General features: G+C 40.9%; 3 protein-coding genes across 3 annotated transcripts; 2 read left to right on the forward strand and 1 right to left on the reverse strand.

Moving 5' to 3' along the window:
• Positions 1-1,733: 1,733 nt before the first annotated feature.
• LOC122036241 (protein CANDIDATE G-PROTEIN COUPLED RECEPTOR 7-like) lies at positions 1,734-3,399 on the reverse strand. Its single transcript, XM_042595508.1, has one exon. The coding sequence runs from the start codon at positions 3,356-3,358 to the stop codon at positions 1,916-1,918; it is 1,443 nt and encodes a 480-aa protein (XP_042451442.1). The 5' UTR covers positions 3,359-3,399; the 3' UTR covers positions 1,734-1,915.
• A 1-nt stretch (position 3,400) lies between these two features.
• LOC122036240 (DEAD-box ATP-dependent RNA helicase 7-like) lies at positions 3,401-7,817 on the forward strand. Its single transcript, XM_042595507.1, has 14 exons — positions 3,401-4,052; positions 4,335-4,469; positions 4,560-4,700; positions 4,779-4,890; positions 5,106-5,176; positions 5,297-5,451; positions 5,544-5,655; positions 5,747-5,848; positions 5,930-5,990; positions 6,078-6,249; positions 6,334-6,430; positions 6,510-6,604; positions 6,744-6,877; positions 7,434-7,817. The coding sequence occupies exons 1-14, from the start codon at positions 3,624-3,626 to the stop codon at positions 7,676-7,678; spliced, it is 2,061 nt and encodes a 686-aa protein (XP_042451441.1). The 5' UTR covers positions 3,401-3,623; the 3' UTR covers positions 7,679-7,817.
• Positions 7,818-8,230: 413 nt separating this feature from the next.
• Positions 8,231-10,830, forward strand: LOC122036272 (sorbitol dehydrogenase-like). Its single transcript, XM_042595554.1, has 6 exons — positions 8,231-8,457; positions 8,548-8,615; positions 8,710-8,946; positions 9,209-9,499; positions 10,019-10,206; positions 10,292-10,830. Exons 1-6 carry the CDS (start codon positions 8,343-8,345, stop codon positions 10,482-10,484), a joined length of 1,092 nt encoding a protein of 363 aa, XP_042451488.1. The 5' UTR covers positions 8,231-8,342; the 3' UTR covers positions 10,485-10,830.
• The last annotated feature ends 1,177 nt before the right edge of the window (positions 10,831-12,007 follow it).

A 12,007-nucleotide genomic window follows, 5' to 3' on the forward strand; every position in this document is an offset into this window, starting at 1 on the left:
TTTTTCCAAACGATGTGCATAATCATGGAATGCTGGACTTCTACGTCGTTCATTGTGGGCATTTTCCAATTTTCCCTAATGATATATGAAAAATTTGTATGAAACAATATCAATCGCCTCAAACTCGATGTTAACTGATTTATCATTTCTATCGCTAAGGAATGTCGAATTAATTAGAAAGTAGCATACTTGTATGGATAATATAAGGATCAATTACCTATATGTACATTTCGAAGAAAAAACCCCCTTCATTCTTATCTACTTAGACGATCATTTATCTCCTGAGGACGGACGGTAAGAATCATAGTGAGACTAATCATCTACTATTAAGATAAAAATAAAATATTTTATGAAAATGAGCAACTTTTATGATCAGTTGGATTTGGATCGCTTTAGAATTACTATTAAAATGGTGCAATTTTAATATAAAAAGTATTTTGAATTTTAAATTGTGGATAAAATATCATTTTAATAGTCGAAAAACTAGAAGTTAATTTATTTTTTTTTTGGAACAATTATGCGGTGATAAAGGGACTCATTATATACGGATCAAACGACAAAGATAGCAGTTCACGTAGAAGTCGAAGTTAAAGAGATCAATTGCAAAAGATTGGACGTTGAGGTGCCAAGCAAAACTCTCCAGCAGTGGTCAACCGGGCATATATTTGCACGATTGACAAAGGGTCGATCTAAGCGAAACGCTTGTTTAGCCAAGACCATCAGACGATCATCGCAAAATAGATAAGTGTGCACACACAAAGGAGCAGCCGAGCGGACGAATACTCAATCGAACGGCTATCCCACTCGGGCAAGCAAATGGATTACTGACTTATCCTTCCGGGAGATAGCACCGCTGACACAAGACTTGGTCAACGAACGGATTATATGACGGAAACTTATATTATTTTGTAGGGATATGCATACTCTCTTAAGATATAGTAGTAGAGACACTTTCCTAACACGTCCTTTCATAGGACAAATTAGAGAATGTGTTCACGTTGTGAGAGAAATACCTACGTCGCACATCAAGCCATCTACTGTTACTCCATCTTTTTTCCTTTTTTCCGATAACTCATTTGATCATCGAATGACCAACGTCGGAGATCCTTTTCGTGACTCGATACTGATATTTTTTATATTTTAGAGTGAAACAAAATCTTTTCAATCAACGTGATAATCATATTTTTAACTTGTCATCTCCATGATTTCTGAACAGATAAAGTAATATAAATAATTGAAAGCAGGTCCTCGTCATTTCATTAATAACTAAAGGATTTTAGGATGGCGTCAGCGTGTCGAAACATGTACAAGACGCGGACTGTCGACAAGCCAATGTAAGTCAAGTCTCCCTCATCGAACCAGTAAAAGATGATTGCACGGTCAATAGTCTTACTCGCTAATTATAAACGCGTAGCAAATCGGATTTAATGCTCTAATAGGATTTTGTGTTCGAAAAGAGGGATCAAATATATATAAAGAACAGAATTTGTCCACCGGCAAAAGATGTAATATATTCGACGAAGAAAATCATAATACACGAGAAGAAAGAATCACAGAACATGGCATTATCTATAGAATGGTTGTTGTTCAGAAAGATACATCAAATCTCAAAGGACATAATCAAACCACCACGAAGATCTCGAGTAGAAGAATCACCGATGGACAAGAGAACGAATGCTGAATTTCTACCAGCAACATGATTGAGGCAATGAACAAGATAAATCAGTGGCAAATAGAAGACAATTCACAGAATTTTCAAACGATTGATATCTTAATTTATACCAAACGAACAGAGAGATGATTCTTTTATTGCACAATTAAATTGCGACTATCAATTTCCTATGGAGTATGAAGACAAAATCTAACCTCTTTTTTTTCAGCTTCTGAGCAATTTGAGCCAAAAATGGAATCGGCATCACAATTCGAACGCATCATCGTCGAGCTTTAGCGCCTCCGCAGCAGCCTCCTCCTCCTCCTCGTCGATGGTTAAGTAGGGGTTGTGCGCCGCCGGTCTGAACTTATACCCGGTGAAGACGTAGAAGGCGAGCGTGGCGAGCTCGCCGGCGACGACGCTAGTCCACAGGTAACGGTAGGAGATGAAGTTGCTGAGCGCGTAGACTCCCACCCTGGTGAAGTAGATGTAGCAGATGACGACGATGTAGTACTGGCGGAAAAGGGTGAGCTTCATAAGGTTCACGGCGGCCTTCCCGTTGGTCCTGGCGGCCTCCCGTAGGTTCTTGATGGACCAGACGATGGGGAAAAGGACGGCGCAGCAGCAGACGACGTCGACGAGGAGGAAGACCTGCTTCCAGGTGACCCAGTCGCTGGAATAGCGGCCGGATTCATCGATGGCGACCTGGGCGATGTTGGCCACCACCTGGAGGGGGATGATCGCCATGAGCACCTTCTTCTCGCGGTCCTGGAGGTAGGGTTTGAGGAAGGACCAGCCGGTGCCGATGAGGACAAGGAGGGTGAAGAGGGAAATCCCCTTGAGGAAGCTGAAGATGTAGAAAAGCACGTCCCAGCCGTGGGCGGATCCGGTGCGCTCGATGTACGATTTGTCCTCGGCCTCGCAGAGGAGATTTAGGGCTTTGAGAACGATTACCGCGAGCATGAAGTAGTGAATGCCGAAGACGGCGGCACGGCGGCGGAAGAGGACGGCAGCCCAAGCGATGGCGAGGGCGGCGTAGGCGAAAAAGAGGAGGGAATATATGAAGGGCAGCGGCGCGGCGCCGGCAGAGAGGAAGGCGCGGCGGGAGGGTTCAGGGAAGTTAAACATGGCGGATCGGACGGACATGGAGACGCGGAGATTGGGGAGACAGTTGGCGAAGAGAAGAGTGAACTGGCCGGATTGGTCGGTGAGGTTTTCGGCAACGCCGAAGGAGGTGGATCTGGCGACGGGGACGCCGGAGGGGTTGGGAGGGGGATGGAGGCGGTCAAATTCATAGACGACGTGGACGTCGGGGTCGCTGGACTGGAGGGCGCAGGTGATGTCGAGGTCGCGGATCTGGCGGAGGACGCGCAGCCATGCTTCGGGGGTGCAGAGGAAGAAGCCGAGCTGGGAAAGGGCGAGGTCGGCTTTGCTGGAGAAGGAGATGCCGGAGACATTGAGCTCGAGACCGCCACGCCGTGTGAAGCCGAAGTCGTCCAAGGGGATGATGGATCGCGAGTCAGATCGGACCTCCATCTGCCGGATCTCGGCGCGAACAGAAGGGACGACGGCCATCATGGACAACGCCAACGCCAGTCCAATGATAGGTCTCGCGGATGCCGCCATGGATGCCATCTTCGTAGCCTCTCCTCGCTGATCTCGATTCCTTCTTATCTCTCCCCCCCTCTCTCTCTCTCGCTCGCCCATCAATGGCGGCGGTGGTTCGTCAGTCAACGGAGAAGGCAGAGGATATTTCCAATTAACTCCAAATATTTAACCTTATTATTATTTGGTTGGAGTCGTGACTTAAGCCGTTACAGAATTCGTGTCATGGTTGGCTAGGTTTTGTCGTGTATAAATTTCCGAGCCCTCCGCGAACGCTCTCACCGCTCTTGGTTGCCTCCTGCGTCGCCGCGCTTACACGCTTAACCCTTCCTTCCTACGACGCAAGCGAAAGCCCTCGACTGCCGACATGCCTGCTCTTCTCTCCGACCCTCTCTCCCCTGAGGAGCTTAAGGGATCGAAGAAGGCGAAGGTCTCTGAGAAGAGCAAGAAGGATAAGAAGAGGAAGGCCGAGGAGGAGGAGGAGGATAAGAGCGACACCACGTCCGAGTACTCATCGGAGGTCCCTGAGAAGAAGAAGAAGAAAAAGAAGAAGGCGGATGCTAATGGTCCTTCGCCGAAGAAGATGAAGCTGAAGGAGAAGGAAGAGGAGACGGATGAGCCGGAGAGCTGTAGTGATGTGGATGACCCGAATGCCTTGTCCAATTTCAGGATCTCGAAGGCCTTGGTAGAGGCCTTGAACTCGAAGGGCATAAAGGCCCTGTTCCCCATCCAGGCCATGACGTTTGATCTCGTACTTGATGGGTTTGATTTAGTGGGTAGAGCTCGGACTGGTCAGGTTGGTGCTTTCTTCCTTTTCGTTCTCCTTTCCATTGCATACTTCAGATATTTTACTATTTTAGCTGTTCTGGTTCGTGCTAGTAATATAGCCAACTAGAGGGCGGCATAAGATGCTTTTTTTTCCTTTTATTGAAAAAAAAAACAACAGAAAAAACAAACAACAACGTAGCTTTTGTGTTTCTATGCATTTATGTTATTTCCCTCTCAATAGTTGTTCCTCCTGATGTTCATGGACTGTATTGTTTATGATGGTCTGTTATATGTATGACCTTATTCATAGGGTAAAACCTTGGCTTTTGTATTGCCTATATTGGAATCGCTGACAAATGGAAGGCTCAAGGCATCAAAGAGAACATGTTATAAGAGGCCTCCAAGTGTTTTGGTACTACTTCCAACTCGAGAACTTGCTATTCAGGTACTCCAAATTAGAGGTTAAATATGTTTACTATGAAACTATTTCATGATTCTTTGTGCTGAAACTTGATTGTCGTGACAATTAATCCAGGTACACTCAGAATTTGAAGTTTATGGTGGGGTAGTGGGGTTATCGTCATGCTGTGTATATGGCGGGTCTCCTTATCGTGCTCAAGAAATGTCCATAAAGAGAGGGGTTGATATCCTTGTTGGAACACCAGGACGTGTAAAAGTAATCTGTTTGACTATATGTTCATAAATCCTGCTTGGCTCAGTGAAGTCAGTTTCTTATTTTTGTATTTGTTAACAGGATCATATAGAGAGAGGAACTCTTGACCTTAGAGCTTTAAACTTCCGGGTCCTTGATGAAGCAGATGAAATGTTGAGAATGGGTTTTGTGGAAGATGTGGAACTAATTCTCGGTACGAGTAATCTTCAGTGCTTTTTCGTTGGCTATTGATAATTTATATCCAGGCAAAAGGTTCTCAGAGATACATTTATCATAGTTGATGTTTTGTGTTAGACCTTCTCTAGATGTAGTTTAATCTGGTCTAGTTGTAATATATGTCATTTTCATTGCTTAATGATGCTTCACATAGTCAATATTTACTGAGTTTTTTCCTTTAATGTTTTGCAGGTAAGGTTGAGGATGCTAACAAAGTTCAAACACTTCTCTTCAGTGCTACCTTACCTGATTGGGTGAAGCAGGTATAAATTCATAATCATGAATTCTTCTCATTTGAGTAAATTTTACAAAGAGGCACAAGCGATTTTGTATACGTTGTGGCATGCCTTCATTCCACATAATACTTTTTCTAACGTTCCCAGATTTCCTCAAGATTTCTTAAGGAAGATAAGAAAACAGCTGATCTTGTTTGCAATGAGAAACTGAAGGCGAGTGCTACTGTTAGACATCTTGCTCTTTCTTGTTTAAAATCAACAAGACACCAAATTATTCCTGATATTATTCGTTGCTATAGCAGGTTTGTAATTTTATGATTTCACTTTATTGTTTGATTAATTTTCTTTGTTATGATCTGGTTCCTAAAGTACATATTTGTTTTCCTATTCACAGTGGTGGTCGAACCATTATTTTCACTGAGACGAAAGAATCTGCATCTGAGCTTGCAGGATTATTGCCTGGGTCAAGAGCATTGCATGGAGATGTAATGCAACAACAACGAGAAGTATGCACTTTATGATAACTGATTACTACATAATCTATATCTTGTCCAAATGAACTTCTTCCATTAATATCTGGGATTTGAAATTATGCAGGTTATACTAACCGGATTTAGGTCAGGCAAGTTTTTGGTTTTGGTTGCAACAAATGTTGCAGCGCGTGGGCTAGACATCAATGATGTGCAGCTGATTATTCAGGTGCATCTTTATCTCCTGGGAGTAATTAACCATTTTAAATAACAGATTCTAAAGTATTATTTGAATCAATTACATTTTCAGTGTGAGCCCCCACGCGATGTTGAAGCTTACATCCATCGGTCTGGGCGAACTGGAAGGGCTGGTAATTTTTCTTGAAACTTTCACCATGTAATTTTTAGTTTTTCTTTTTGTGTGGTGTGACAAGTGCTATAAGAGACATCTCTTTCAGGCAATACTGGTGTTGCAATTCTCCTTTATGAACCCAGATATAAGTTTAGTGTTTCCAGAATTGAAAAGGAATCGGGTGTTAAGTTTGAGTACATATCTGCACCTCAGCCTGCTGAGATTGCTGAATTAGTTGGATCTGAAGCAGCCAGTGCTATTTCAAATGTCTCCGACAGGTGAGCTGATGTTTCTTCCTTTTTTTTTTTTTGGAAATTGTTTAATTTGGTAATATTCTAACTATGAAGTTGTTTATTTTGCAGTGTTATTCCAGTTTTTCGTTCACAAGCAGAACAGCTCTTGAGCACTTCAGGACTATCGCCTGTAGATTTAGTAGCAAAAGCACTTGCTAAGGCTGCTGTAAGTCGCACATTTAGTATTGAAGCAATACATTGTTGTATTTAGTGCTCTTCTATTTTAATGGTCATCTCTATTGCAGGGGTTTTTGGATATAAAAAAGAGGTCACTGCTCTCATCTTTGGAGAACTACGTGACAGTGATTCTTCAGACAGGAAACACTATCTATTCACCATCGTGAGCGTCTCTCTTTTTTTTTTAAAAAAATTTGGAGTGGTTGGATATTCAATAGTTAGACGAACAGCCTTTAGCTATTGCATGTTTGCCTATCGTGCATAGATGCATAACTAACCTATTGTCTCCATTGATTTTTCAGGTTTGTTTTCAGCGTCTTAGGGAGACATTTGCCTGAAGAGAAGATCCAAAATCTCGAAAACGTCTCTCTTACTGAGGATGGTTATGGTGCAGTGTTTGATGTGCGTGCTGATGATGTCGATGCATTTCTTGAAGGTATATAGATCTGAAAGCTCAGCTTGACTTTTCATTGACTAGTTTTTCCTGTTGGGCACAGAGAATACTGCTTCGAATTGGTTTTAACTTGCGTATCAAAATGAGTAATGATTTAACTTTCCATCCTCCGCTGCTGATTGTGCGAGCTAGAAGCAGGGCAGGATTTGGAGAGGTTAAAATGAAGTATTCCTTACTTTTTTCCCCCTCATAATGGCCGAGGCAAAACATGCCATGGCATAAAATACATGTCTTATTTCTGCCCCATCTATATTATCGATGAGTCTGGATGGTTAGCCTTTGTACCTTCTTGAGCTTTTTTTGTATGCTCCTTTGCGATATGGAAGATTTTAAGAGGTAGTGAAAATCATGCCGAGAAGGCCTAGGCTGTGAAAACTTGTCCCTGCCCTTGTGCATTCTCAAGCTTATTTCCCATGCTTTTTGGTGGCAAAACGATAGGCTTCGAACTGCTTTTATAAATGAGTTTGTTTCTTCATTTTGTGCATCATGTAATGTAATCAAGCCATAACATTTCTCTACAAATCTCTCTTTTTCACAGTTCAGGGCAAGACCAGCAGCAATTTTAGTATTGAGGTGCTGGAAACATTGCCTCCACTACAAGATAGACAAAACAGAGGCACCAACTCAGGGCGAGGAAGGTTCGGCCGTGGTGGGGGTGGTTTCTCCGGCGGCAGAGGTGGATTCTATGGCGGTAGAGGTGGTGGTAACAGATTCTCTGGCCGAGGCAATCGTGGAAGAGGTCGCGGTGGGGGAGGCTGGAACAATTTTTCCCAGAGGAATTGAGAAGATAACGTAGTTTGTTGTTTCCAGCCAAAATCCTTAGCTGGAATTTTTTTTAATGAGAAATTATTGAACCTATATTTGTTCGTGAAATGTAATGTTGCCCAACAATCTTATATATTCTTACTCCATTGTTCAAAAATGTAATTTTGTGTTAAAATTATAACAAAACAGACCTTAATAATTTTATAAGGTTGGTTTAGTTTACTTCACTTAATCTTAAAGGTGACAGGAAAAATTAAAAAATATTAACCATCGTTTTTACGTCACCCACCATCCACTAATATTAATATACTTTTTTATGGACCTATTAAAATTGTGGAATTAATCACATCAAAATAGTGAAAATTAAAAGATACATCCGATTTTGATATTTGCTCATATTTTATATAATATTTAAAGAAAATGACAATAAAATGATGCAAATAGATTTTATAAGTAAACAAATTAGATTCAAAATGATTTTAATTATTTTTAAAAATTAAAATAATGTAAAAAAATCTCTAAATTTTGAAATATCCTTGCAACCTTAGAAATACTGGATAAGGATCAATCATGAGTTTGACCTACGGACCAAGCTTCCTTCGACGGTCGCTCATCAATCTCCAGAACCTCCTCTTCCTCCATCAAATCATCAAGGAGTTGATCCACGCAGTGCGAGAAGGAGATGGGGAAAGGCGGCGAAGGAGGCGGAGATGCCGGGAAGGCAGAAGAGAACATGGCGGCTTGGTTGGTCTCCGTCAACACTCTCAAGATTCAGCCTTTCCATCTCCCGCCGCTCGGTTCGTCTTGAATAATCAGGGTTTTTATTCCCTTTTGGTTCCGATTTGTCATTGGGGGTGCGATTGTTGATCCAAGTTGATTTTCTCTAGGGCCTCACGATGTTCGTGTGAGGATGAAGGCCGTCGGCATTTGTGGCAGCGATGTTCACTATCTTAAGGTTAGGCTTCCCTGTAACACTGTTGATCTTATCTAGTTGGACCATGGCAGGACGAACCAAGTGATGCCTTTTTCCCCTCATCTGCGTGCCGCAGACACTGAGGTGCGCCCATTTCGTTGTTAGAGAACCGATGGTGATCGGGCATGAGTGTGCTGGGGTCGTACAAGAGGTGGGAAGCGATGTCAAATCCCTGGTTTCGGGTGATCGCGTGGCGTTAGAGCCCGGCATCAGCTGCTGGCGGTGCAAATTCTGCAAAGGTGGCCGATACAACCTTTGCCCTGATATGAAATTCTTTGCTACCCCTCCTGTTCATGGATCCCTAGCTAACCAGGTGATCAATCTCAGACTCTCTTTTTTCCCTAACAATATCTATTTGGGAGTTTTTTCTTTCCTTCAAATTGTTCGTGTTATCTGATGCGTACGTCTTCTAGTTGGCATAATTTGATGAACTTTGCAAATTAACTGAAATCAATCCTCAATCATGATTTTCCATAGACAAACAAAGTAGCAATTCTCAAGTATTTATCTTTTTCACCTTTTGATTTGTTATTCCAGACATTAACCTTGCCAATACACTTGGTTTGGATTTCCAGGTGGTTCATCCTGCAGATTTATGCTTTAAGCTTCCTGACAACGTGAGTTTGGAGGAAGGGGCAATGTGTGAGCCCCTAAGTGTCGGTATCCATGCTTGCCGTCGAGCCAATGTAGGTCCAGAGACTACTGTGCTAATTATGGGCGCTGGCCCTATCGGGCTAGTCACAATGCTTGCGGCTCGTGCTTTTGGTGCACCAAGAATTGTCATAGTGGATGTTGATGGATACCGGCTATCGGTTGCTAAATCTCTTGGTGCAGATGAGTTTGTGAAAGTTTCTACAAGCACTCAGGTCTTTGCCTAACTCTTAATATTCATAAGATGCAAAAAAAAGTTGCATGCATTTGATATCAAATCACCTACGCCACCATTCATTCTATTTCAGTTATTATGCTTTTGATTGTTGGGATTTGCTAGTGGTTAGAGATTTATATAGATCTATATAAAAGTTGTTTGTATAACAATAACGGATATTGCACAATTCAATATATGAATAATGTTTTTGTGATGGTGATATACAACAACCAATTTTATCCCACTAAGTGAGATCGGCATTTCTGTGATGGTGATATATAAAAGAAATTTGAGAAAGATGTTTAGCTCTTGATTTTTGCGTATGTTTAGTCAACATACTAAAGCTAGTAAGTTTCAGTGTTCTAACAACTACTGTTTGATAAGATTGTTAAATGTACTTGAAGAACAAAATAAGATCTATCTGTTTATGACATCGTAACATCCTGCTTGTGTGATATTTAACCACTGTGGTAGTGCTTTGTGGCTTCCTTTTTTCTTTGATACAATTCATCTACAGGATCTTGACGAGGAGGTTCTTGAGATACAAAAGGCAATGGGCAGTGATATCGATGTGAGCTTCGATTGCGCTGGGTTTAGCAAAACAATGTCGACCGCCCTGAATGCCACCAGGCCAGGTGGTAAAGTTTGCCTTGTGGGCATGGGCCACAATGAGATGACTGTCCCCCTTACTCCTGCAGCAGCAAGGTCTCTACCTCATTGCTGAAGAGTTGAGAGTTAGAAATAAGCTGAACTTCCTCTTGATGACTGATCACTGTTCCTTTGTTTACAGAGAGGTTGATGTCGTCGGCATCTTCCGATACAAAGATACTTGGCCATTGTGTATCGAGTTCCTGAGGAGCGGAAAAATCGACATCAAGCCTCTGATAACGCACAGATTCGGGTTCTCGCAGGAGGAGGTGGTGGAAGCATTCGAAGTCAGCGCTCGCGGCGGAGATGCCATAAAAGTGATGTTCAACCTTTAGATGCTGAGGCATTATTTGGTCTGAAGAATAATTCTGAGACGTTGTATCAGATCTCTAGCTGCCATGACAAGGTCATCAATGTTGGTATTGTTAGTAAGCTGGTTGAATAAAAAGGGTTGATCTTATAGCTGAGAAATCATGGTTTCCTTCTATTAAATTTGGATGTACAACCATACGACCTGGTTGATTCAATCCTCCAGTTGCTTATGAATTGGCTGTATTAAACCGGAACCGGATTGATCTGAGAAAGTTTCGAATAAGGTCCTTTGGAGAAGAACAGGTCAAACTATACAGAGCCCTTTGGATCTCTAAGGTGAAATAGAGGATGTCTTTCCCTTTTCGAATATTTTATACAATCGCTACCTTTGTCGAATAAGGTCCTTTTGGCTTTGGATTTTAATAATGATTTTCATGCTGAAATTATGTATAGAAAAAAAATCATTATATATATAAACTTCGTTGTTAATAATTGTTTCAGAAGTGGGCCCAGTCCAATGTAATTGTACTGGGTCCACGTACATTAAATCAGGCTTAAAGACCTTATGACATTGACATTTATATCCACTTATATAATAACTTTATTTTAAAAAATAAATAAATAAACAATAGTAGAGCAAGCTCACTAAATGGAATCCAAGAATGAAAAGATAATGGGATCCAAGAATGAAAAGAAATACAAAAAATATAGAGGAAAAAAGATTAATAGCTAAAAAAGAATTAATGTGGATCTCCATGCTTAACAACAACCAGATGGATCTGATTGCAAGTTGTAAAAAGATAATCTTAATTAGTTTTATTAATTATTCTGGGTGATTGGTTTGGTCCCATACAAAATTTTCATCAGTCACTAGGGTAAATCAGGAAGCGCGCTCAGTGGATAGCCCAAGAACCCAACATCTTTTTATTGTGATCCCTATTTGAAGAAAAACTTCTATTAATATATCATAGTTGGAGATCGAATGACGGATACATAGATGACAATCTGAATATTCTATCGTAATATTATAGTCCAAAGACACAATTTGTAGTAACTAAAGGACAGTGACGAGGAAGCAAAAACTTATTATCATGGGGATGAGATTAGAATTCTATTGTAAAGTTACGACTGAGGCAAACTAATTAGTAAGAAGAAATGCCAACATTAACTAGTAATCTAATCGAGATTTTAGGTAATTGACAATATTTACTTTAATTCAAATCAGGCTTTGTAAAGTTATTTAAGCTCTAAAGTGAATAACAAACTCCATATCTACTGAATGACTACATAGGTATATAATCCAAAGCTTATCACTAGTAATATTTAATTCTATTTATTGGTAGTCGGTTATATCAATTCGACTGCTATATTTTCTATTAATCAGTCTAATCAAATTTAGACTTTTAAAATTGAGACTAAATTGAATTATCCGAATTAATTTATATTTTTTTTAAAAAAATAAATCTCTACATTAATCAAACTGAACTTATAAATCTAAATCTAAGGTGATTAATGATGCGGTGATAATGAAAGGTCTCATCCCGCT

The sequence above is a fragment of the Zingiber officinale genome, unplaced genomic scaffold, assembly GCF_018446385.1.
Source record: "Zingiber officinale cultivar Zhangliang unplaced genomic scaffold, Zo_v1.1 ctg135, whole genome shotgun sequence".
Classification (NCBI taxonomy): domain Eukaryota; kingdom Viridiplantae; phylum Streptophyta; class Magnoliopsida; order Zingiberales; family Zingiberaceae; genus Zingiber; species Zingiber officinale.